This window comes from Lynx rufus, unplaced genomic scaffold (assembly GCF_022079265.1).
Source record: "Lynx rufus isolate CCGP_SWC_20201006 ecotype Redwood Valley unplaced genomic scaffold, mLynRuf1.p SCAF_11, whole genome shotgun sequence".
Classification (NCBI taxonomy): Eukaryota; Metazoa; Chordata; class Mammalia; order Carnivora; family Felidae; genus Lynx; species Lynx rufus.
This window is the reverse complement of record NW_025814825.1, coordinates 43,853,827-43,881,159: the sequence shown is the minus strand read 5'-3', so window position 1 is coordinate 43,881,159 and position 27,333 is coordinate 43,853,827. Positions and strand designations below refer to the sequence as shown.

Genomic DNA, 27,333 nt, shown 5'->3' with positions numbered 1-27,333 from the left:
GCAAAATGCTTTAGCACAGGGCGTCTGGGCACGTACTCAGTATGCTATAAATGTGAGCTGTGACTGCCATTTCCCTCCACTCTTCAAAACTCTTGGCAGCTTCTGCCAAATTCATCCAGGCTACCATCAAACAGGACAGAGGTTTCTCATGTCTCTAACAACAAAGAAACATTCTAGACTTTTCATAACAACAGCACTAGCCTTTGAGAGTTTATGGGGCCCTAAAACATGCCTCAAACCCTGGATGCGCTCATCTGTCCATTTCCTGCTAGATCTCAGTCTCTGGAGTTCAGGAGCTGAGGACAAGAGTATGAGGTAGTTTCTCATGCTCTAAGCCAGAAATAATGATATTTTTTTGAGCAGTGGCCAATTCTCATGGCCACTGGCATTCCTGTAAGGGCTTTATGCAATTCTTTCCCTTCATCTTCACAATAACTGAAGGATGCTGATAAGATGGTGAGCTCCAAGTGTCAGACAAGTGTTTCAGGCTTCAGAGAAGATCTGAAGTGTTGGAAGGTCAGGCAACTAGCAAGACGGCAGGCCTAGTAACCAGGAGGTGTGATGTTCCTTCTTGAACCATAGCTCTTGCTTTGGAGTAAAGAAAGGATGACCATCTTTTAGAGCCCCGGGACTCTTCCAACTGAACCCATATACTGCACCCCTGGGTAACTTGTTTAAATGCAGATTCTGATTCATTAGGCCTGGGAAGGTCCTGAGATTCTGCATTTCTAAAAAGTTTTCAGGTGATGCCAATGGCATAGGTTCTGGAACCGGGCTTAGTGTGGACAGCCTCAAGACACAATGAGAAGCGTGAGTTCTGCCTGTTGACGACCAAAGTGGCCTACATGAGATGAATCAATGGCCATGGTTTTCCACAGTCAAGAGCCTTTGGAGCCAGACTGCCAAAGTTAGATTCATAACTCCACCAGGTGCCAGATGTGTGGCCTGGGGGGAAAGTCTCTCAGCCTTTCTGTGCCTCATGTTCCCTGCCTATAAAGGGGAACAGTGGTGGCTCTCATCTCATAGGGTTGTGAAGATGAATTAAATAATCCACATATAAAACATTTAGAGGAATGTCTAATGCATGGTAAATATCCGATAAATGTAAGATAATCAAAAGATTGGGAAAAATGAAGATTTATCTAAAAGTGTGCCGTAAGAGGTTTGTTCCCCTGCACAACTAATGACTTGTGCTGATCCATTCAAACCCTCCTCTCACTCAAGCCATTTTATAGTTAAGTAAACCAGACCTGCAACTAGTCAGTTATAAAATTAAATTAGGAAGAAAATTTACCCTGAAAGGGCAGGACCCAGATGCCAACAAAGAAGCAGTGATTTCCAGTTCGGTTCATTATTTATTCATCTAAGGGACATGCCCATTCCCTAGACATCTAGGCACAAGAAACGATCAAGAATGCATATAGCGATTTCCTGAGCAGCATAAACCTGAACTTCACCAGAGTCCTTTTCTCACTGGAGTCATTTAGTCTGTCACTCTGGTAGGTGGTATGCTCCCATGGGTATGACAGTTCAGTGTTAATGTTGTGGGGTCAAGCTTGTTTCCTTTCCCCCAAATTATACCATCTCCTCAGGGGAATCATGCATCATTTCACCCTCCCATCCAGCCAGCTATCATTCATTGTGTGCTCACCATAACCCCTGAGGTCTTTGTGTGGGTAAAGCACAGGGCCCAGTGCACAGGCTTCATGCAGTAAAAGATGATTGTGATTAGAGCAAATTCGGGGTGCCATCTTTTAAACAAACCACAGTCTGACCATGGCATCTGGTTACTGGATATCAACTAGATACCAGGAGCTGGAATGGGGGAAGGCCAAGTGGAAACTTGGTAGGAAAATGCCCACTGCCTTTTCTAAAGTTGGACTGGCAATTTATCACTCAAGTGAGAAACTAAGTGAGCAAGGGCCTGAGAGGAAGAGGGTCTCCTGGTTGCTGGTCTTCATGACCTGTTGGGAAACCTCATCTCCTTCAATAGTGCTGAGTCTCATCCTCTCAGTCAGTCCATCTAGAAATTTCAGCTGTGGCTGACATTCCTGGCGCACTTGATATGGCCATCATTTCCTGGAATAGTCTGGCAGCTTCAGCCTCAGGTACACATGGAGTCAGCTTTTCTGCCTCAGGCCAGGACTTCCTCAGATGTGGGCATGGATACAACTAAAGTATCTCAATCTTCTTTAGAAGCAACCCAATGACCCTGGGGACAACTTTCAACCAGTGGGGAATGGGAGTCAATGAACAATGTCCCAGCCTCCCCTCCTTTGGCAGGACAATTCTGCAGTGGTTTCAGTGGATCCTCAAAGAAATTCCAGTGGCACTGGAACTGAGATCTCCACCGGGCATCCAGCTGTCTCCCTCCCTTTACTGGCTTTTCCTCCTTCCCAGTCTCACTGTTCTGCTCCCTCACTCCAACTTCCTGAGACAACCTCCCAAACTACCGAAACCCAAGCCCTGTCTCAGTCTCTGATTTGGGGAATCCACACTGAGACCCCTGACCACACCAAAGGTTTTTTCCCAGAGTCCCATAGCATCCTGTACAGAATCACAGCCCTTTTCACACTGCACTGTGGTTGCAGAGCCACAGGGTCTTCCAAGACCAAGATAAAGAGGAACCCTGGAACCCCAGGTGCCCTGGCAAGTAGACGGCTCTCAGTAACTGTTAGTTGAATGGATGCCAGAAATACATCTGCCGCCTGTGCATCAGGAGGTCAGGAGGCAACCCTTTGTCTTTTTAACAATTCACAGAATACCTTTTCTGTTTTAGAAAAGCTTGTAAAAAAAATTGAGAGACATTAGCAGCAGGGGAAAAGACATCTTAAGGAGGTCCATCTTCATTAATCCCACCGATGACTGCCCCACAAACACACCCCAGGTTTCTCCACCTTTTTGCTTGCCTCCTTGGAAGAAACCCAGCCTCATTCACCTCTGACTGTCCATCACTGCAAACTACCTGGAGACTCTCCTCCTCCCCCCTCATCTCTGCTTTACCTTTTGATTCTTATGCTCTGTACTTCCATCAGGGAATCATGACAAAGGACTAAATCAAAGATACTGAAGCAACTCAAGTTGATTGTGCTGCTGCTGTTCCTTTAAATCTCTATCTCCCCTGGGCCTTGAAGCTAGAGGTTGCAAACCAGCCTCCTATGGGTCAAGGGTGGTTGGCAGATGCATTTCTGGGAAGACCATACAATGTTCTAAAGTTTCCAATATTTGAAACTCAGTATAGGGAGCATAAAAATCTACATTTCAAGTTATTCTTGAAAAATTAAAGATCTGATGACATGAGAGCGCAACTAACTAGGGTGGGGTGAGGCTGCTTCCTAGAGATGGCACCCGCAGCCCCTCATGCACTGCAGTCCCCACCACTCCCTTTTGCCTCTGATTCTGAGGCCCTTGTCCATTTCATGTTGCCATTTCTGATCACGACACACAGTTTTACTTTGCTCTTTCTTGTTACTGGCCCTAAGGGTGGGTATATTTGAGCTTGCTACTTGATCTTTAAACACTTGGAAAAAACAAGTCCCAAATGCTGTGTATGTTTCTTGTGTGTTTAAGTGCCTCTGGCAAGAGGTTAGAGCTTCCTACTGTAATGCTGTCATGCTGTATACCGTTAATTGGAATCCCATCTTGATGATGATGATGGTGGTGATGATTATGCACTAATACTTGGGTAATGGATAGCAGTTACTCATGACATGGATGCCTGCCTAAGCCTCCAGATGCTTTTCTTGTTTTTTAAAGAAGTCATTAACACAAGGGATTCAGAATAAATGCATTAAAAACAGAAAGAAGAGGCCACCAGGAGGCGGCACATCTCAGGTATGCTTGCATTGCCCTTGCTTCGTTGAAGGGGAGAGTAGACTGGTGGGCAAAAGAAAAGAAATTCTTCACATTCACATCTTAGACTCCAATTCTGGAAAGAATACAGACTTCTTCATCTTATCACTGAAGCTGTAAAGTCAAGCTCAAGAACCATTTTCACCTTAACCCTGAGCAAGGGGAGAACTTCGAGCACACCCCATGAATCAGCATGCCTTGGCACACAGAAAGGACATTGACAGTTTGCATCAAGTGTATAGATCCATAAACCCAGAGTAAATACTAGGCTCCTCCAAAGTTAGAAGTTAGTAACAAAAATGCAAAGGCAAATAAGAAGAATAATTCCTATAATCTGTCAGAGCTCAAAGACAGAACTTAAATGGCTACAAGACATACCACTTACTGAAGGACCACCATTCTTCCAACATTTAATCAGTCACTAAACAAATATTTATCTGTGGGCAAGGAACTAGGAATGAAATGATCGTCAAGACAGACACAGGCACTGCCTTTGTGAATCTTACGGTCCAGCAGGAGTGATTAAACACAAAATTACAATTATTTTGTTAATTACAAACGTAACGAGGGCATAAAAGAGAAGTCAAAATATGGTAACCTGTACCAGGAGACATAATCTAGGAAGAGGGCCCCCCCTGAAGAAACACCATTTAAATTGAGGCCTAAAGGCTGAGTAGGACTTGCCCAGGCAGCAGGCATGTCCGTCATTACTGAGCACTTCCTGTGTGCCCTGCTACCATATCAGGCATTGGGGTTAAAGAGATAAATTACCAAGTGACTTTCCTCAAAGAACTCACAGTCTATTGGGGGTAAGTAGGCTTCTATCTTATCTGCTGCTGGTAAATGATGGGGTCTCTTCATCACCATGCAACAGATTAAATAGTCATTTAACAAATGTTCTGAGACTCAGAAGAATTCAACCAAAAATCTTTCTAATTGTAAAATGTTCTAAGTGCAGAGAATTTCTCAAATAATTTAATAAAACAGATGAAACTGAGCAACTGTCAAATCCGGTGGAGCACCTGGGGCTTCCCCAAGATAATAAAGCATGTTGTCTGGAGATGTGCAAGCCCCAGAAGGAAACTTGCAGCAGGCACAGGGCAACCCAACCATCCAAAAGAAAGATTAAATGAGGAACTGAATAAAAAGCAGTGAGGCTGGATGTTAAACTTTGGAGAACTGTAAAAAACTATTTTGTGATTAATAATATTAATAGTACTAATACTAGTACCAATAATAATGTTAATGAGAACATTGTTCAGGATAACCAAGCATACTGGCAAATCTTTTTATGCACTTAACACATTCAATTCTGTGGGTAAGTACTGGGATAAAATGGGGTAAAAGTCCCCATTTTATGGCTAAAAAACTAGGGATTAGAGAAAACAAGAAACTTCTATTTATGACAATATGGCAGACTGAAAGCTAAAGTCCACAAAGCATTAGACCTGCTGAGTAAAACAACACATTCTTTTTGATCACCAAATGGAGTTTACAAGTAGTCTGATCCTCGGGTGTCAAATTCAGAGGGTGAACTGCATATAAGGGCAGCTACCTCTTGGGGGTTGAGTGGGACAAGTGGCTGGACTCACTGAACAACGGGCTTGGGTTTTAATGGCCATAAAAGTATAAAAGATGTGGTGCTAGGCCTGTGTGAAGTGGGTAACTGGTACTGAGACATCTCCACATAAAGTTAGGGACTTAACAGCATTACACCCTCAGTGAAAAGAGACAATAGACAGAAATCCACCCACTGGCACAGTAAGACCACAAAGAACCCAACAATCTCTCCTGGGCTTTGAGCGGGGAAAAAAATGTTGGCTGTCTCGAGAACTTATATCCATGGCTCTTCCATCACAAGAGTTTGGGGTTCTAATATACATGAACCAAATAGTCCAGGAAGTTCCAAGGTGAGATTTTAACATAAAAATATATCTTAAGCAACTCATCACTCCTAGGGTACCTGGCAGAAACAAATGAAAGGGCATACCCTTAACCTGAACCATTCCTGAATCCTATAAAACTTTTCTGAAAATGAGTCCACAATCCAAAATTACAACACAAAGAGAAAAAGATCCATCATGAGTGAAAGTCAGCAGTTATAATACACAATAGCAAAGATCTCCAAGGCCTTAAAATTATAGAACAATCAGATAAAGACTATAAAATAAATGTTTAAATTATTTGAAGACACAAAGGAAGGAACAAAAACATAAGAAAAATCAAGACACTATCAACAAAGACCAGTCATATGGGAAAAAAAACCTCTAGAAAATAAAAATAAATTTAGTGAAAACAAGTCTGTTCAATTGGCTATTAGCAGAGAAGCACACCTTAGTGCACAATAAGATAAAGCTGAGAAAAAGTAACATAAGAGATAAAGAGAAGAAAAATATCAAAGAGGCCAGTAGATAAGGAAGAAAGAATGAGAAAACCCAACCTATATGTGGTAAGAGTTCCAGAAGGAGTGAATAAAGAAGATAAAGGAGACACTATTCAAAGACAGATTCAGATTCAGGAAGTAGAGCAAGTCCTAAGCACTGTCATCAAAACCAAATTCATACCAAATGCATTGTGCAAAACTCCAGGACACCAAAGACAATGGGAAGCACTAGCAACCAAACAGAGGCAAAGACAAAATGCCTGAAGAGGATTGAGAATAATGAGACTAATAGCAGACTTCTCAATGCCATTGCTAGAAACCAACACAAAGGCTGTCCAGCTTCAAAGTACACACAGAAAACAGAATTTTGACTCCATCAGTTATAAGTATGGCCAAAATAAAAACATTTTCAGATGAGTAAAGGAGAGTGTTCAACTCTGAAAAATTTATCACTGAAATAACTATGAAAGGCTCCAAAAGGAGATGGAACCTTGAAGAAAGGAACTGAGGATATGAAGAAATAGAAAACAAAAGAACAGGGGGTGCCTGACTGGCTCAGTGAGTAGGGCATGTGGCTCTTAATCTTGGGGTCCTGAGTCTAAGCCCCATATTGGGCAAAGAGCTTACTTAATTATTTTTTTTAAAGGGTGGGTGACTCATTCAGTTAAGCATCCGATTTTTGATTTTGGTTCAGGTCATGATTTCACAGTTCATGAGATCGAGCCCCACATCGGGCTCTGTACTGCTTGGGATTCTCTCTTGCTTCCTCTCGCTCTGCCCCTCCTCACCCGCCCCTCTCTCAAAATAAATAAATACTTTTTAAAAATTAAAAAAACCAAACTGGTAAACACCTTGGTAAATATGAATAAGTATTCATTGACTCTATAAAATCATGATGCTGGCTAATGCTGGCAGAACTGGAGTGAGTATTTAGCATTAAAGCACTCCAGGTCCTTGTATTGTTAGGAATAAGCATATGGATCAACTGTAGATTAGTTTAGACTTGACGTCCACTACACATGCTCAATTTTTGAGGAAATTCATGAAACAGAAAATGAGAATTACATTGAGTAGTGGCAGCAATTCAGAAAAAATAAATAGATAAACCAGGAAAAGGAGAGTAGGGAGTAATGAGGAGAGAGAAGTAACCAGCAGAGGGAAAAATGAGGGGATAAAGAAAACTCAATCCAATAGAAAGCAGGAACAGACCTTTTTCAAACCAAAAAAATAATAATAATAATCAGGGTAAATAATAGAAAATAAGTAGGTAGAAATAAACCTAAAATTATCAATAATTATCTGGATTAAATGTACCAATCAAAAGACAAATATAGTAAAACTTTGGATTGTAACTTGTTCTGCTAGTATTCCACAAATTTAAAACTTTTTAATTTTAACTTGATAAACAAGCGATGTCTTGCAATGTGAGCAGTATGTGACACCGAATGTCACATGATCACAATGGTTCTTCTGAGCCAATGGCTCTTCTCTCTCTCTCTCTCTCTCTCTCTCTCTCTCTCTGCAGGATTGTGGGTGATCATCTCCCATACTCAGATGCTCAGTCTTAGGCTGTGGTGTTTTTCCAAAATCAGTGATTTTTCAAAATATTGGAAGGTGCCCACAACTGGCACTAGTGTATTTTTTGCCACTTCAAAGCACCTATGGACAGTCCTTTGCTTGTCCATCCAAGAGTAAGCTTAGGAATGCTTTCTTCATTCTAGGTCAGGCTTCCAGCACATAGTGCCCCTTTCCTCTGCTGCCTTATTGCCAGTTACGTTAAATACAGTATATGACAAGGGTTTATTAATACTGTACTATTGTTGACATTCGTGTAAGTGTGTATACGATGGCCCCCATGCAGAAAAAGATTCCATTGAGCCAACAGTGATTCCGTTAGTGATAGTGAAAGTTGTCCTACACAATAACCCTCCTCTCTCTTGTTTCCCTCACACCAGCCACGAAGGCTTTCAAGGTTAAGTGCGGGTTAATTTGTTTATTTTTCTTTATATTATGTATTTTCATTATTATTTTATATTATATTACAGTATTGTAATCATTTTTATATGAATATTTTTGGGTTGTAGAATGAATCATCTGTGTTTCCATTATTTCTTATGGGGAAATTTGCTTTGATATACGAGTGCTTTGGGTTATAAGCATGTTTCCAGAACTAATTATGCTCCAAGGTTTTACTGTAGATCAGATTGAATTTTTTTAATTACAAGAGGGGCCCCTGGGTAGCTCAGTCAATTAAGCGCAGGACTTCAGCTTAGGTCATGATTTCACAGTTCATGGGTTCAAGCCTCACATCGGGCTCTGTGCTGACAGTTCAGAACCTGGAGCCTGCTTCAGATTCTTTGTCTCCCTCTCTCTCTGCCCCTCCTCCGCTCCCACTCGCTCTCTTGCGCTCTCTCTCTCAAAAACACATAAACATTTAAAAAAATGTTTTTTAATTACAAGAGACTCACCTAAAATATAAAGACACCAAAAGTTTAAAAGTATAGAGACCGTATGCACAAACACCCCAGGTAGAGCTAAATTAATATCAGACAATTCTTTAAGTAAAAGTATTAAGGATTGAGGAAGGTTCTTGCACAATATTAAAGGAACAATTCACCAGGGAGCAATAACAATTGCAACCTTTTACTCAACTTATGAACATAATGTAAAATATACTTAAAGCAAAGAAAAAAAGTGAGAAATAGACAAATCTCTAAACTTTCTTTCATTGATTATGCAGACAAAAAAAATTAGGAAAGATACAGATCTGGACAATGCAATTAAGAAGGCTGATCTGGGGAGCCTGGGTGGCTCAGTTGGTTGAGCATCCAGCTTCAGCTCAGGTCATGATCTCATGGTTTGTGAGTTCGAGCCCCGTGTCAGGCTCTCTGCTGACAGCTCGGAGCCTGGAGCCTGTTTGGGATTCTGTGTCTCCCTCTCTCTCTGCTCTTCCCCTGCTCGTGCTCTGTCTCTCTCTCTCAAAAAGAAATAAACATTTAAAAAATAAAAAAAATAAAAAGAAGGCTGATCTGATAAACATCATAGAGACTCCTGAATCTTGAACCTTTAGAGAGTACATCACCCTTTCAAGCACACAGGCTTCAGTTACAAAAACTGACCACCTTAGCTGGTCACAAAAGCAAGTTTCAACAAATTCCAAAGAATCAGTAGAATACAGACCACAATGCAAAAAAAAGTGAGAAATCAGTAACTAAAAGATAGCTTAACTGTATGTATATCTGGAAATTTAAAGTTGTACTTTTCATTACCACAGGAGGAATAGTGTCTACTTTTTAAGACTACTCTCGAAGGAGAAATAATTCTGAAATAATTCTGAAAACAGAAAATATTTAGAACTAAATGAAAATGAAAATTCCGTATCTCAAAACCTGTGGGGAGGAACTCAAGAAATCATTTAGAAGACGTATTATAGCTGTAAATGCTTCTAATAGAAAAGTAGATTTAACATTAGTGAGCTGAGCATCAGTCTTCAGAAGGTAGAAAAAGAACAGAATAAATCCAAAGCCCATAGAAGGAAAGAAATAATAAAATCAGAGCAGTCAATGAAATACAAAACAAGCTTACAACACAGAGGTTTGGCAAACACAAAATCTTCTTTTTAAAGCCAACAAGGCAGTAATAAGAGAGGCAAAGTAATGCAGTGGTAGAAAGTGTGGGCTCTGGAGGTGACTGTCTAGTTTGAGTTCCCACTTTGCCACTTCCCAGTTGTGTGGCCTTGGGACGGGACTGTGGCTTCATTTGTGGAGTCACAGCTTAGAGCCCGGACTGCCTGCCAGACCCCAGTGCCCATGCACTAAGTGGTTACCCTCACAACAGGATTTCTAAGTTGTATACTCTAATGAGAGTATCTTCCTCCCATAATGAAATTCAGTATTATTGTCCCCATTTAACAGATGGAGAAACTGAGGTTTGGAGAATTTATGTAAGTCTCCTGAGTCATGTGATACAAAGCACTGGAGCTGATTCAAGACCAGATCTTTCTGACTCCAAAGTCTCATCTATAAGAAAGAGGACTGTCTCCCATGGGCCACTCAGCATAGCTATGTTCTGGAAAGCTACTTACCATATACCCAACTTCAGGGAAAATGTCTTTTTTAAGGTAAAGTGTAAAAGAGAAGGGGCACACACCCCTTGCTCACGTACAGAAGTTCCTGCTCTTACTAATGGTAACCCAGCAGTTAAGATTACAGGCTTTGGAATTAGAAATAATAAGAATAATTGCCAATGTCCATTAGACATTATGTGCCAAGCAGAATACTAAGCTCTTTCCGTCTTCACAATGTCCCTTTCCACAGGTTCTGTTATTGTCCCATAATACAGGTTAAGAATCCCAGGTGCAGAGAGGTTACCCTCATGCAGCTGCAAATTGGCAAAGACAGGATTCAACTCAGTCCACCAAACACCGGAGCTAACATTCTTGTCCACACTGAATTCTGGGAGCCCAGCTTCCTCATCTGCTGATTGGGGGTGATAAGACCCACTCCCACGCCCCCAAACTGTGAAAAGGAACCAAGACCAGTAGGGAAAGCCACCCGCACGGTATTTGGCATGGTGGTGATAATGGTGGTGACGGCTTATTCTCTCAAAGACACAGGCCTGAAAGGATGCTACCATTCCTGATTGCTCCAGAATAACTGATTGCATACAATTCACAAAAAGAAGTCTTTCCTTCCAGTGCATCTCACAAATCTTCAAGAGGACAGATCATCCGCGCTCTATGTGAAAGCTTATTTTCAAAATCAAAATCATAGCATTTTCCATTATATGAAGATATAAAGAAAAGTATTTAAAAGAATCTGACAAATAAAACTGTAGAGAAGTGAGGGATAAAAGCTCACATTACCCAACTTAATTTTCCAGAATTCTTGAAATATCAGTGATGGCAGCATAAAAGAGCAATTAATCATGTTGTTTGTTCTCTGTGTGTGAGTCACTGTTGCCATCTACAGTTAAAAATGGGGCATGCAATGCTGCCAGCTAGCTAATTCGAAAAACAGTCCTGGAGATGGTGATGCCCAAAAAACATGCTTGCTCAGTGAGTACAGAAAACGAAAGTACTACCTGCAGGAGCAGCTCTTTTTCAACCACCTCCTCTGTCTTGCTGATGAGACGCTTCTGCAGGGTATGAATTTTCTGTATCAGCTCATAGGTACTGGGGTCACTGGCCTGTTCAAAGGGAACAAAATAAAGCAGCTGAGCTATCATTAGTTCAAAGCACTGAGGTCCCTGTGTAAAGTAATTATTGTTTTGTTAAAATTTATTGCAAACCTGCAGACCCAACTCAGAGAGAATTAGAACCAAAAAACTAAGAAAGCATAACAGATGGCAACGGCCATCAAAAAAGATTGAAGCTTGGCTAATGTCTTATCTACTGGCTCTAGCTAGCCAATAAGTGGACAGCAAATATGTTTATTCCACCAGTGGGATAATACTAATAATAACAATAATGATAGCTACCGTGCATTTTACCTGATTCTTTGCCACCATCCAGACACCATGCTAAGTGCTTTTTGTACAGTATCAAATTTTAGGCACATGACAGTCCTAAGAGACAATATTAGTCTTCCCCTTTTACAGATAAGGGAACTGAGGCTCAGAGGATTAAGTCATTTACCCATACCGGTGAAGGTCAGAGCTGGATTCAAGCCCAGACATGCCTGGCTCTAAAGCCTGTGGTTCTTCGTTACTATGTTCTGAGGCTTTTCTTCCTATGCCCTCTGTTTCCAAATGAATGAGACAGGGTTCCCTAATGTATTCAAACTCAGGATTCTCCTTTGGTAATTGCCAACAAGAAGATTCATTATAGCCTAAGATGGGGAAGGTTTCTAGGACGTAGACTTCTGCTAATCATTGGCAGCAAAACATGACCAGGGCATTTAGCTCTCAAATGGGGTTATCAATCCGTAAAGGTTTGATGCACCTTTGAATTGTACAAATTCGAACAAACTCTACAATTATAAATTGATAATCTGTCCTCTCGACTTTGAGCCAAAGCTCTGCTTTCAACTGTACTGACATTTTGAATTAATCTAGCAGCTAAATATTTTCATCTGCCTCCCCAATATTTTCTAATTTTTAAATAGAAATTGACATGGAATTGGAAACTTTAAAGATCTGCTTGAAAACACATGGAATAAACTAATGTGACAGTAAATGAATTTTAAGTCTTTAGCTCTACTTCCCCAGACACATCCATATTATTGTTAGTTTAGTAAATGACACCACTCTTGGCATTTAAAGAGGAATAAATGAGGGTCGAGAAGAGGTGGGGAGAAAACATTTCACTGACTTTGACTTTGCTTAAGAAATACTAAGTAGTGCCAACTGATATCCACAAACTGGGACTAGATTTGGCACACATTCATCTGGCAAGACTAGATGTTGTTAAAATTCAGGCCTCATGTTTACCTAACAATTTATAATGCATTATCTTTAATGGTTTCTTCATTAAAAGGAAAAAAAAATAGAAATGAAAACCAAAAACTGACTTGGCTGATTGCTCTTTCTCACATTGTGTACTTGTATCCTTCCCAAACCCTAATTGTTCGTGTAGCCCAAGCCCCTCCTGGCACCCACGTGGCTGGGTACAACCATCAGAGATGGCCGTCTTTTCCTTGAATAAAGCAGAGCTTGTCTTTAACTGTTATCTGCAGGGCTGGTGGGAACATCTATCAGGAAATCATAAAATAAAATATGAGGTTTGTTATCCGTCACCTGACAGTGAGACTTCGGCTATGTCCCCAGATCCTAAGAGAAAGGGTTTGGCTAACACAATGCTAGTCCTTCAGAAAAAAAAAAAAAGGGCCTTATTTCCTGCAGGAAATCAAAGAATGCAAAGACCAACTGAAAGACAGCATAGACGCTTGTGGCCAATATAGCTAAAGGCAATTACCAATCCAAGACAGGCAGCCTCAGGATAACTGGTTGACCAAAACTACTTTAACAAGAAAAATGTCAATTGGTGAGGCAAGTTCACATCTTTCCCTGCGTTTTCTTTAAACAGAAGGGATTTTGTCCAAGACTTTTTTTTTTTTTTTTTTTTTGAGATAGGGTCGGGGAAAGAGGGAGAAGGGGAGAGAGAGAATCTTAAGCAGACTCCATGTTCAGTGCGGAGGCTAACACAACACTAGATTCCATGACCCCCAGGATAAAGAGCTGAGTGTTCAACTGACTGAGCCACACAGACCCCCTTGTCCAAGACTTTTTAAACAAAACCCAAGTAAACTATCTGGGTTTGGAACAACCCAACTGACATTCGATCCAGCCTTACATGTTAGGTAACAATTTGCATAGGATTAAATAAAACCAAGCTTCTTACTGTGCTTTAGCTAGGACACCGTGCAGGGCAGAAGAAGAGATTCGGGGAAGAGAGGAAAGCTTTGCCAGGTGTTACCTGAAGCTTCCTCCATCTGTGCACGTTCATGGGGTTCTCCAGTTCCTCCTCCAGGGCTCGGCATCGCGTCCTCTCCTTCAAGAATTCTCTTTGCATGTGAAAAAACTCCTGCCTAAAAAAGATGAACTTTCTTTTGCAGAGAAATTCTCCTCCCATTTGAAAATCATGTCTTTATGTGGCTATCTACACACTACATCTTACATAAAAAGTTGGAATGAGGGAGACTTCTGTGAACTAAGACCAGCCCCCAATCTGAGCCAGACACAGATGTTACCAATCCCTACAGAGAGCAGACTCCAGCTTTCTCTTTAATGAAAGGACCAGAGCTTCAGAATCATGATTCTGAATACCCAAGGAATTTGGAAGTGTATGGAAAGAACAGGGAGGAAGTAAATTATGAGAATTTTAATATACCTTTCAATGCTTCTAAATATCTCCATATAAAGAACAATATATCTTTTATGTTCTGCTTCAAAATACAGCACCTGACTGCAAGACACTGAGGCTCCGGTGTTAACCTGACACCAATCAGGGCGGTGCATTGTACCCACCTGCACCCTGGAATCACCTGGGGGAGCCTTACAACCTACCTTTGCCTAGACCAAATCCCACAGGAATTCTGCCTTAATTCATCTAGCATGTTACTTGGGTTTCATAGTTGTTGTTGTGTTTTTTTTAAGTGTTTATTTATTTTTGAGAGACAGAGACAGAGTGCAAGCAGGGGAGGGGCATAGAGAGGGAGACACAGAATCCAAAGCAGGCTCCAAGCTGGCAACACAGAGTCCGACGCGGGGCTCGAACCTACGAACCATGAGGTCATGGCCTGAGCCAGTCAGACGCTTAACCGACTGAGCCACCCAGGCGCCCCAGGTTTCATAGGCTTTAAAGTCCTCCTGGTAATTCTAAGGTACAGCCAGGATTGAGAAACACCGAGTTGGGAGTGATATTTTATTTCATGTTCCACAACTACACAGATGGCTGCAACGGTCCTGAAGAGCTAGCTCTGGCTCAAACCTACTTCTCCAAACCGCGGAAATCTCCAGCTAATAGGTACTGTGCGATAGCCATTCGCAGTACCCTGTGAGCTGGCTGCCACCCTATTGAACAAGACGCTTTGCTGGGGGGCGGAGAAGAAGCAAACACTCACACTGATACGGGCAACAAGGATATTATTATCTGTCCTCGTCTGCTGTGGGTGTGCAGATTACTAATACCAAGCCATCTCTTTTACTTAATTGCTTCATTTAAACCAATAATACAACTTCCCCTCATTAGCAAGACAAACCATTAGAATTAACTGCACGATGTTCACTCAACAGGGAGCTCAGAACAAGCTGCTTAGAATTAAAAGCATATTTTTAACACTTCGATTATCTAGAGCGCCGTCAGACAGGAGGGCAGGAGTATTAGCTACTGTCACTGACAGCTTATTTTGTACTAGACCCTGTGCTAGGCACATTGTGTTTGTTTCCGTGTTTAATTTTAACTACAAGCCTAACGCTCAGAGAAGTGTAATGATTTGCCCAAGGTCACACAGCTTGTGGGTGGCAAGTCTGAGATTGGAATTCATGCCTGCTTGCCTCCAATATCTTTCCTAAGTTGTCCTCCCATTGAAGAGAAAAATAAAATCTATTACCAACAAAACAGTCATACTGACAAGGAATGGGTAGAATTTGGTCCTTTGTGTATATAACAAAAATAACTCATGGCTGGCAAGTTTAGTGATGATCTTTGAGATCATTCAATAGCTACTTAGAATGAATCCATTTGTCTTCGAAATGTCAATGGTTGGTATCTCTGGTTAGTAAACTTATGAGTGATTTTCTAATCCCTTCTTTATATTTTTTCTTCATTTCCCACATTTTCTACAATGAATTTGTACTACTTTCATCACCTGAAATACGAGCAACTCTAAAAAAAAAAATAAAAAGTATTGATCCATCCTGGATAGTGGCAACTTCTCTTGCTATTCCTGAATATATTCACTGCATCTAAATATCAAAACTATCTTCTAACTTAATTCATTTAAGAAGCAGATGCAAACCGTGTCCTTGTCCCAAGGTGGTCAAGGATACTGTTCATCTACAAGTCTGGGGGGAATAAGGATAGCTACTGAAACAACACCAGTCCTCTTATTTGGTTTCCTGCAATTGCCTATATAAAACATGGTGATGTTTTCCCAAAGGGGAAGTAGATCTTGTATAATGTAAGATTTAAGGCAAGAAGAAGGCACACTAAGCTAAAGTAAAAGCTGCGGAAGATAAATCAAGAGTGAGACATAAAATTTGGCTGCCTTCTAAGGAAACAGAGTTTTTCAAATCGTGATAAAATTAAATTTTTCTCTTCTTTTCATTCTGTATATAATTCCAAGAAAAAAGATGTGCAAATGTTCCCAGGACCGAATGTAAATGTTGCTGATCCATTGCTTGCACACTGCCTTCTTAAATGAAGTCTAAACAGCTCATTGGGGGAAATTATTTTCTGCATTGTAACTAGTTTGTCTGTGGTCTGTTTTCAAATTTCTTTTTTTTTAATCCAGAATACATTTCTAAAAAAATCTTTTTGCCCTCACTTATATTTCCCTGAGAGGAAATGAGTCCATTCTTTTGTGACATAGAATGGGCACAACATAGATTCTGAATTACGGAAAAGTTGTTCTCATTATTCGTTAATAATTTCATCATATAAAAAATTATTTTGTACAACTTGAGAAAGACTTTCCATGACACACAAGCATGAACATAAGGTCATTTCAGGAGCTCCCCTCAGGCTACTGTGACCTCAGCTCTGAAAGGTCTTCTATTACCTGAGTTCATCAACATTTGCCACACTCCTGGCAAGAATCCCCTTTTCCCGGCGAAGTTTTTTAATCTCAAGTTTGAGAATTCTCATGTCCTCCACCTTCTGGTTGTACTGGCTCTCGCCTTTATTCAGCACGGACTGTTGGATCTTGATCTTCTCATAGAGCAAAGCCAACTCGTCATTGCGCCGGACAAGCTGAGACCCGAGAATATCTCTCTCGCTGATGACCTAGAAAAATCAGGAGAGGCATGGCTGTCAGGGAACAAAAAGTCTCACTTTACATTATGGCAGCCTCTTTCATTCTGTCAAAGATGTCTCAAATGCCCCTGTATGCTAGGTACCCAGTGGGCAGGGCACTGGAAAGACCCTGCTAGACAGTCAACACTGGGCTCCTTCCATGCATTTGCAGTCCCTTTGGAAAGAGAAAGGGTACAACAAATCATCAATCATCATCATCATCATCATCATCATCATCCAATAATTCTTGGTCCATCAGTTTGGTTTTTTCCCAACCCATTATTTTATAAATATTAAATTTTTAAATGTATTTGTTTATTTTGACAGAGAGAGAGAGAGAGAGAGAGAGAGAGAGAGAACGCACATGTGCACATATGAATGGGGGAGGGGCAGAAAGAGAGGGATAAAGAGAATCCCAAACAGGTTCTGCATTGTCAGTGAAGAGCCCAACTCAGGGCTCAAACTCACAAACCATGAGATCAATACCTGAGCCAAAATCAAGAGTCAGATGCTTAACTGACTGAGCCACCCAGGCGCCCCTATAAATGTTAAAATTTGAATGACTTAATGATGGGCTAGCTCTTACCAGTTTCCACCACTCCTTACTGTCTTACACCGGTCAACTTCTCTTTTTTTCACTCTCCCAAATCTCTGAAAGCTTATTTAAGTTTCTTTCTTTTTTTTTTTTTTTTACTATTTATTTTGAGAGAGAGAAAGAACGAGTTGGGGAGGGGCAGAGACAGAGAGGCAGAGAGAGAATCCCAAGCAGACTTCTCTGAGTTGTCAGTGCAAAGCCCAACCCAGGGCCCTATCTCACAAACTGTGAGATCATGACCAAGTCAAAATCAAGAGTCAGATGGTTAACTGACTAAGCCACCCAGGTGCCCCTGACAGTATGTAAGTTTCTAACCCCCTAATTATGCATTTGAGTTTCTAGCCCTGGAATTATGCCATTTTTAATTACAATTATATGTGAGCATTTATATTATACTAGAATGTAAACTCCCTGAGAATAAGGACCTTATTTTCTTGTTGGTCAGTGTATCCCCAGTGCCTGGAGGACAGTAAATGCTCATAAAAATGACTTGAATAATGAACAAATATTTCATAATTAATCAACAGAAGACGGATCTTCTGCTGCTGCTGTTCTTCCAATAAATAGAATGTAAGAGCATAAAGAATGAGGATTCATGAAAAGCTGAATCACACAGTTGTGCTTGCTGATGAGGTCTGGTGAGGAGATGTTCCTACCTGGTCTAATTCCTTCTTCTGTCTCAGCCTCTCCCCATCGGCCTCAGCGATGATCCGCAGGAGCTTTCTCTCCTCCACTTCCTGCTTTTCAATGAAGTGCTTGGTCTCCAGAGCTTGTTGTCTGAGCTTCTGCAGCTCGGCCTGACAAAGAGCGAAAGGTACAGACAAAGTTCACTCTGTGGCAATACCAGCCTGGACTGCAGGGCCCAGGATCAGATGTAGAGTTGTTCTTCTTGTACTTTCCTCTGATGTTTCGCTTAATATGGCCTGATCACTCTCACAAGCAAAACAAGCTACACACACACACACACAGGCCTGTAAAGAAACAGCAGTGAACATTACAGTGGTCATGTTTATTCTATGAGTTGTGCCCTTGAGGGATTTCCATCATTTTTCTATATATGTGTAGCAGAGGCTTCATTGGTATTCAGCAGCACTTCTCTCACCAGCTAAACAAGGTGAGAATTCACAAAGAATGGTGCAGAGGAGGATGTAGGGGTACGGAGGGGTGAGGGAGGGTCTTTGCATGCATCAGCTCCTGTAATGGTCCGAACACCACGGGCATATCAACTGTAAAGATAAAGCCTACTGCAAGCAAAAATTAAATTAACAAAGATAACAACCAAGTGTCTGTCTTATAAAATGTCTTGATGGAACAGAAGAGATGTCATGGTGCAAAAAGATACATAGATCCTATCCCTAAGATGCTTCCAATCTAGATGAGAAGATAAGATGTACAAGTATTATATGAACATTAACAAGTCCAGGCAGAGATTTTTCAGTATCTTTATTAGCACACAGACAGTGAATGGATGTTATAGGAGGTTAGAGGACTATGGTTGTCAGGGAGACTTCCGGGGAGAGCTCAGATCTTGAGGCTCTTGAGATCACATGGAAAATCGTAAGAGTGATGGAGACAGGGTGCCGTGGACTAGTCAGTTTCAGAAAGAAAATACCTCTCATCAAAGGACACATTCACTCCACTTCCACAAGTATGTTTGTGACCTACAATATCTCAGGCATTTTGATGCCAGGCATCTTGCATAGCTACTCTTATCCCCAGTTTACAAATGTGATCCGTAAGACTCTCTGTCTTAAAAATAAATAAACGTTAAAAAATAAAAATAAAAAAGGGCGTCTGAGTGGCTCAGTTGGTTAAGCGTCAGACTTCAGCTCAGGTCATGATCTCGCGGTCCGTGAGTTCGAGCCCCATGTCAGGCTCTGGGCTGACGGCTCAGAGCCTGGAGCCTGCTTCCGATTCTGTGTCTCCCTCTCTCTCTGCCCCTCCCCCGTTCATGCTCTGTCTCTCTCTGTCTCAAAAATAAATAAACATTAAAAAAAAAACAAATTGATCTGTAAGAGACAAAGAAAAGCAAATTAACTTGCACACGGTCACACAGCTAGTAGGTAGCAGAGTTTGGATTCCAACCCAGATCTTCTGATTCCAAACCCTGTACCCCCACTGCTATCACCACCCAATTGTTGTAAGTGAAATACAAGAATAAAACTTGAAAGATTCATCATCTGTTAGAAATGACAAATAAAACCACACCACAATGTGCAAATGCTATCTACTGAGAGAAAAAGGACATGGGAGTTCCTAATTCCTGCCTGCCCAGGGGTTAGAGGGAAAAACCAGTTGGAGCCTTGGCAACTGACAGGTAAGTTCCTAAATGCAGAGACTTGTGTTGGGGGAAGGCATTAAACAGCCAAGCATGCAAATTGTAAAGTACCTGGTGTGTTCACCACACAGCCAACATCCAGTGTGGCTGGATTAGTGTTAGGTAGGGAACAGCAGGAGGTAAAGCTGAACCAGACTGGGAAAGGTTTTGTGTGCCACACACTGGACAGAGTCTACAATGGGGAGCCATAGAGGGATTCATATTAAAGGAAACAAAAGTGTGTCTTTGAGAGGTTCCACTTCCACATGGGAAGGACAGGTTTTTATCACAGACGGGCTCAGCACAAAAAGTAACAAATAAGAATAGAGCTCTGTTATTACCCATGCCTGGAAACACAAGGGGGATGACAAGATGATAGTAAGGCTCCAACTTTTCAATGGTTTGCTGGCTGGCAAATGACAGTGAGAAAGTAATAAATTTTTCCTTCAAGGAAGTATTGGGAGCCCCACCACCACCACCACCACCACCTCCACCCATCCAGAAAGTTCACTGGGATGACAGAAAGCCCCATATTTGCAAATGCCTGTGACCCAACCCAACTCTAGTTAGGTTGGACTCACGGAGGCTAAGAGTCATTAACTCCATACCTCAAGCTTATCCAAACGGTAGAAGATACTGCACACCTAGTAATAGACGTGTAATGTCACAAACTAAAGGCATCCGGCTACTGTGAAACCAAAGGTTTCTTTTATGACATTTTGTTTGTTCATTCACGAACATGTTTTTGGTACAGGGATAAGCAAAAGCAAATACTTATTGAGAAAGGATCTGGTCTAATACTTACCACTTTGGCAATCCTGTTGGGAAAGAAAGCAAAGAACCAGCCTCTCTCTTTCTTTAATCAGTTAAGGTGACAGTGAAGGCAGCCATAAATACCTGTTTGGCTCATGTTTTCTTTAATAAAACTTTTATTTTCCCAGATGTGCAACATTCACTTCCCTGTTCCTAAGTGCCAAGAGCTGATCAGAATCCATCAGCAGAACAAAATGAAACCCCTGTTATATTAAAATGCAATCAACGGTGTGTAAAAGTATCTGTCTGAAATGTAAAACCGTTCACGCGTTTGGCATTGCTGTGTGTTTTTTTTCCCATAATATATCAAAATTCTGAGTGGTCTCCTTATGTCATAAATTTATGGGCTGTAAACAAGATGTGGCATTAGACTATGGCAGCAAATGTTAACATCAACAAAACACCTTGAGCCTAATGCATTTAGCAGCTATAAATCTGAGCTGTCTCACCCAGGAAAGATGGTAACAATTGCTGGGCTCCCAAAAGCCCATCAAGCAATGTTCTAGGTGGGACCTGAGGTATCCACGTCTCTGAAAGTGTTACCAGTGGTATGAAGTTGTAATTGTAATGCAATGACGGGACACACCCTTTAGTCACTGCCTCCACAATCATACGGTTTTGTGATAGGTGTTTATGGAATAGATATCATCCAATTTGGCTGCAGGTATAAATCATATCTCAAGAACCATACTCACAGGTGTTTCACCCATTCGTACATGATCCCAACATTCACTGGGTTTCACAGAAATCATCTGTTTACATCTAAGACTAATAGGACCACCTAAAGTTTTCTAGTCGTGAGAATAATTAGGCTTTCTTTCCCTCCCCCTCTCTGTCTATGTGGCAGCTCCCATCCAGGTCACCCTAGAAAGTCCACTAAGTAAAAGGATAAGGTGCCCTGAAGCCAGTTGCTAATGTGATGCTGGGCTCTGGACATAGAGAATCTGCTGCTGAATTATTCACCAGGAATCAAAGTGCTGTCAGACTGATGTGGGATGATTTGAAGGTGACGAGGCAGAATCAGGGGCTTGTTAGGACATTCCAAATGAGAGGGCTCCGTCAGCACTGATGAAACAAGACGGGGACAGAATGGGCAGATGAACGCACATGCAGCAACGTCTCAGAGGACTATTGACATTCTGTCATAACCATAATGTGCTGACAATGTCTAGAATCCTGAAAAGTCACTAAGGCCTGGGAGCAACTGAAAAAGGAAAAGAAATACGGAAGGAGCAAGATGTTTCTTTTGAGGGGGGATGAACGGGGACAAGGGTGATCCATTATGGACAACTCTTTGTCATCTTGGAGAAGTAGTAAATTGGGTTGTCCTGTCAAAAGGCGTATCACGGTCTAAAACACAGGCTGGGGCTTGCCCTTCCAGGAGAAATTAGGGCCCACGAAGCTTTGTAGAGCCCAACAATAAGAGGCTAAATGTCTCTTGGAGCAAAGGTACTAGAAAATCTGCCCTTCCCTCCACGGTTTTGGTTTGCGAACTTCAGATGCATGAAATCCAGAGACCTGTGTGAAACGTGATTCAAATATGAGGCTAAAAAGGCAAGAGGTTGAAACTCCACATTTGAGCTGTCGTATTTTTCTAAAGAATGTCAAGCAGGCCTAATGATAGGCCAAAATTATCCAGCCGAGGCACCATTGGATAACCTCAAATAGATTAAGCAGACATCCTTTTTCTGTTCCTCATTCTTGCCTCAATGGCAAATGCCAGGGAAAAAAAGTCACCCTGGTTTCATAGGAAGTCCAAAGCAACCAATCACCTTTCTATAATCAATGGTCCAAAGCTATCCAGACTTGGTATTCCCCGTTTAGAGCAGACTCTCTAGGGTAGAAGCCCTTTAATCATCTTTCATGTTCGCCAGCTGCCAGCTGTGCTGGTACAGGACCAAATACCAGCTCTATTGCCCTTCATTTTATTATGACGCTTCTTTGGAGCTGTACATGTATGATGATGGAGGGCATAATTGAAACAAATAATAACCAAGTCAAACTCTAGGGAATTAGTAACAATTGATCTTTTGCATAGGACATTGCTTTATCTAAAGCAGAATTTTATAGAAGGCAGTTTAGCTCCACCTTGGACCCCACTCATAGGGTCATAATCTTTTGAAAAGAGCACTAGTTGGGAATACTAACTAGTAAGAGATGAGGATCAATGTCATGATGTACCAAATAGAGCTACACTGAAGCCTTGCTAACATGGGTCCATGAGGCCGATGGGTGAAGCACTGTTTATAAAAAGATTCTTCCGATTCATTCAATGATTAATAAACCCGTCCCACTACAGGCTCCAGGGTGAAACCAGCTACCATCTACAAAACTATTCCTTCGAACAAGGAGAACAGGAGCAAAGATGAAGGATATTTTCCAATTTAAAAATATATATTTATATTTCTTTATATGGAAATGCATTTAAATGCAGATTTGTTATAATTTTTTAAATTAATTTATTTTTTATTTGGATTCAAGTTAGTTAACTTATAGTATAGTATTGGTTTCAGGAGTAGAATTTAGTGATTGATCATTTATCTATAACATCCAGTTCTCAGCCCAGCAAGTGCCCTTTTTAACGCCCATCACCCTGATTCAACTCACCCCTCCATCAACCGTCAGTGTTTACTCTATAGTTAAGAGTCCCTCATGGTTTGTCTCTCTATTTTTATCTTATTTTATTTTTCCTCCCCTGCCCCTATGTTTTGTTCCTTAAATTCCACATATGAGTGAAATCATATGATATTTGTCTTTCCCTGACTGACTTATTTCACTTAGCATAATACACTCTACTTTCATCCATGTTGTTGCAAGTGGTAGGATTTCATTCTATTTGACCGCCGAGTAATTTCCATTGTATATGTATCTCACATCTTCTTATCCATTCATTAGTTGATGGACATCTGGGCTCTTTCCATAATTTGGCTATTGCTGATAGTGCAATAAACATTGGGGTGCATGTGCCCCTTGGAATCAGCATTTTTGTATCTTTTGGATAAATACCTAGTAGTGCAATTGCTGGGTCATGAGTAGTTCTATTTTTAACTTTTTGAGGAACCTCCATACTGTTTTCCAGAGCGGCTGCACCAGTTTGCATTCCCACCAACAGTGCAAAAGGGTTCCCCTTTCTTCACATCCTCATCAACATCTGTTGCTTCCTGAGTTGTTAATGTTAGCCGTTCTGTCAGATGTGAGGTGGTATTTCATTGTGGTTTTGGTTTGTATTTCCCTGATGATGAGTGATGTTGAGCATCTTTTCATGTGTCTCTTAGCCATCTGGATGTCTTCTTTGGAAAAGTGTCTATTCATGTCCTCTGCCCATTTCTTCACCGGATTATTCTGGTTTTTTGGGTGTTGGGTTTGATAAGTTCCTTATAGATTTTGGATACTAACCCTTTATCTGATATGTCATTTGCAAATATCTTCTCCCATTCCGTCGGTTGCCTTTTAGTTTTGTTGATTGTTTCCTTTGCTGTGCAGAAGATTTTTATCTTGACTAGGTTCCAGTAGTTCATATGTGCTTTTCTTGTCTCCAGAGACATGTCTAGTAAGAAGTTGCTGCAGTCGAGGTCAAAGAGGTTGCCGTTTTCTCCTCTAGGATTTTAATGGTTTCCTGTCTTACATCTTCCATCTTCCATCCATTTTGAATTTATTTTTATGTATGGTATAAAGAAGTGGTCCAGGTTCATTCTTCTGCAAGTCGCTGTCCAGTTTTCCCAACACTGTTTGCTGAGAGACTTTTTTCCATTGGATATTCTTTCATGCTTTGTTGAAGATTAGTTGGCCATACATCTGTGGGTCCATTCCTGGGTTCTCTATCCTGTTCCACTGATCTATGTGTCTTTTTGTGCCAGTACCATACCATCTTGATGACTACAGCTTTGTAATAACAGCTTGAAGTCCGGAATTGTGATGCCTCCAGCTTTGGTTTTCTTTTCAACATTATTTTGGGTATTCAGGGTCTTTTCTGGTTCCATAAACATTTTAGAATTGTTTGTTCTACCTCTGTGAAGAATGCTGGTGTCATTTTGATAGGGATTGCCTTGAATGTGTAGATTGCTTTGGGTAGCATAGACATTTTAACAATGTTTGGTCTTCCAAAGCATGGAATCTTCTTCCATTTCTTTGTGTCTTCTTCAATTTCTTTCATTAGCATTCTATAGTTTTCAGCGTACAGATATTTTACCTCTTTAGTTAGGTTTATTCCTAGGTATCTTATGGTTTTTAGTGCAATTGTAAATGGGATCAATTCCTTGATTTCTCTTTATGTTGCTTCATTATTGGTATATAGAAATGCAACAGATTTCTGTACATTAATTTTATATCCTGCAACTTTGCTGCATTCATGTTCAAGCGATTTTTTTGGTGGAATCTTTTGGGTTTTCTACACAGAGAATCATGTCATCTGCAAAGAGTGAAAGTTTGACATCTTCCTTGCCAATTTGGATGCCTTTTATTTCTTTTTGTTGCCTGATTGCTGAGGCTAGGACTTCCAGTACTATGTTGAACAATAGTGGTGAGAGTGGACATGCCTGTCATGTTCTTGACCTTAACGGGAAAACTCTCAGTTTTTTTCCCACTGAGGATGACATTAGCTGTGCGTTTTTAGTATATGGCCTTTATGACGTTGAGGTATGTTCATTCTATCCCTACTTTCTTGAAGGTTTTTGTCAAGAAAGGATGCTGTACTTTATCAAATGCTTTTTCTTCATCTACAGAAATGATCATATGGTTTTTACCCTTTCTTTTATTAATGTGGTATATCACATTTATTGATTTGCAGATATTGAACCACTCCTGCAATCCAGGAATAAATCCCACTTGGTCATAGTGGATAATTCTTTTAATGTATTGTTGGATTTGATTTGCTAGTATTTTGTTGAAACTTTTTGCATCCATGTTCATCAGAGAAGCAGACACTCAACCGACTGAGCCACCCAGGCGCCCCAAAAAAAATATTTTTAAAAAGAAATTAAAAATTCAAAAAAGTTTTAACAATAAAGAAAATAAAATAGAACAACAAATTTTCTCTTTCTGTACCCAAGAAAGAAAAAGAAAACAACACAAACAAAAACAGAAGCAAAGAAAATGAACAAACAAACAAAAAGAAACCCAAATGAAGCTAGATCCAGTTTCCCCTTAGAGCTGAAACATTGCAGCACACTATAAAATGTAGACAAAGCAGGTGGAAGGGATTTGTGCTGGTCATCTGGACAAGGGTCCTGCTACTCTGGTTCAGGCCAACTTGCCCTAGTGGAGATATGCCTGGAAGGTGTAGGTGGGCGGGACTTGGTGGAAGCAATTTCGGCCTCTACTAGATGGTGCTGTGTTTCTCTCTGAAGTCTGATACTGCTGGTATGCAGGGGGATGGGTGGAAGATGGCATCATCCCGTCCTCTCCTCCCCTGAGATGGGAACCCACAGCCTCTGCTGTTCAGGAGGAACTCACAGAAAAATGTCCCAGGCTTTCGTCAGATCCCTAGCCTTAACCTGTCTTCCCAGTGCCACAGTTCTGTGTTTTATTTCTGGCCAATGGCTGGGTTTCGAAACACCAAATCTTAAAAGGCCCAGCAAAACTCAGACCACTCCCCTCCTCTGGAGGAGAGACTCACAGCAAGCCCTTCACTGTTCTGTCCCAGAAAAGTAGTCACACAGTGCACACCCAGTGGCTGGAGTCTATTGTGGCACAGAGCAAAAAGCTGGGACCAGGATATCATCCATCTGAGGGCACCTCTGTTCCCTGAAGTTGAATTGGCCACTCAACAGCTCCTGGTGGGCTTTTGTCCTTGGAAAGGCAAAAAAAAAAAAAAAAAAAAAAAAAAAACCCTCTTCAAAATGTACAGTAGGAAGTGGGGGGCAATCTCTCCCAGTGCAACCCAGGGGATCCCTGCATCACAGAATCCCCCACAAATCCTACACTAATTCAATCCCCACCACTCTTTCTCTCTCTTCCTGACCACTCCCTGCCAAAGGGTTCCCTTCCCTACGCAGCACCACTGCTTTCCTCTCCCCCAGTTCACAGCTCCAATCCTTGCTTCTGTCACATTCTCTCCCTCCAATTGTGCAGATTGTTTTCATAATCCTCAGACTGATATCCTAGTTGTTTAAAATGATTTCATGTTGGGGCGCCTGGGTGGCGCAGTCGGTTAAGCGTCCGACTTCAGCCAGGTCACGATCTCGCGGTCCGTGAGTTCGAGCCCCGCGTCAGGCTCTGGGCTGATGGCTCAGAGCCTGGAGCCTGTTTCCGATTCTGTGTCTCCCTCTCTCTCTGCCCCTCCCCCGTTCATGCTCTGTCTCTCTCTGTCCCAAAAATAAATAAACGTTGAAAAAAAAATTAAAAAAAAATAAATAAAAAAAAAATAAAATGATTTCATGTTGATCTAGCTGTATTCGAGGGACAAGGCAAGCTCAGGGTCCCCTTACTATTCCACCATCTTAAGTCCCTCCTCCTATTCCTTTTGTATCATAATCTAGAGTGGGAAGATCAAGTCTTAGGTAAATATCAATTATCATATCTTTTTGTAAAGGCAGTTTTGTTTATTTTAATCTTTCTCAAACCAAACGTGCCTTGATTTAATATAGTAGTCTTATTTACATGAAGACCCATCATTAAGTTGACAAAACCCATTATGAAATTCAGAGTGTATGTTCAATCTATGGCATCTTGGAATCAAGGAAATTTGGCATTAAAGCTACACATTTTCAATATAGAAACTATCCTTGAAAACAAATATGTGCAGAAACCAAGACACCCAGTCTCTCATTTGCTATAGATAGTTCCTGCAAGTGGCTTATAGACATCCATGAGTATTCTGCGTATACATTTTCAAATGAAAGTGATACTTTCATACTCTTAGCAGTTCCTTTTTAATTCTTCGGTCAAATGGATTAGAAGGGAAATCTACTGGATTGGATAGG

At 41.1% G+C, this 27,333-nt stretch overlaps 1 protein-coding gene across 1 annotated transcript in view; it reads right to left on the bottom strand.

The window, feature by feature from the left end:
* CFAP58 (cilia and flagella associated protein 58) overlaps positions 1–27,333 on the bottom strand; it is a 105,114-nt gene that overhangs the window by 39,579 nt on the left and 38,202 nt on the right. Inside the window, exons 12-15 of the mRNA XM_047072378.1 lie at positions 17,940–18,080; positions 16,456–16,679; positions 13,650–13,761; positions 11,318–11,422 (exon numbers count right to left, since the gene is read on the bottom strand). Coding sequence (XP_046928334.1) covers positions 11,318–11,422; positions 13,650–13,761; positions 16,456–16,679; positions 17,940–18,080 — 582 coding nt within the window. The remainder of the gene's footprint in view (positions 1–11,317; positions 11,423–13,649; positions 13,762–16,455; positions 16,680–17,939; positions 18,081–27,333) is intronic.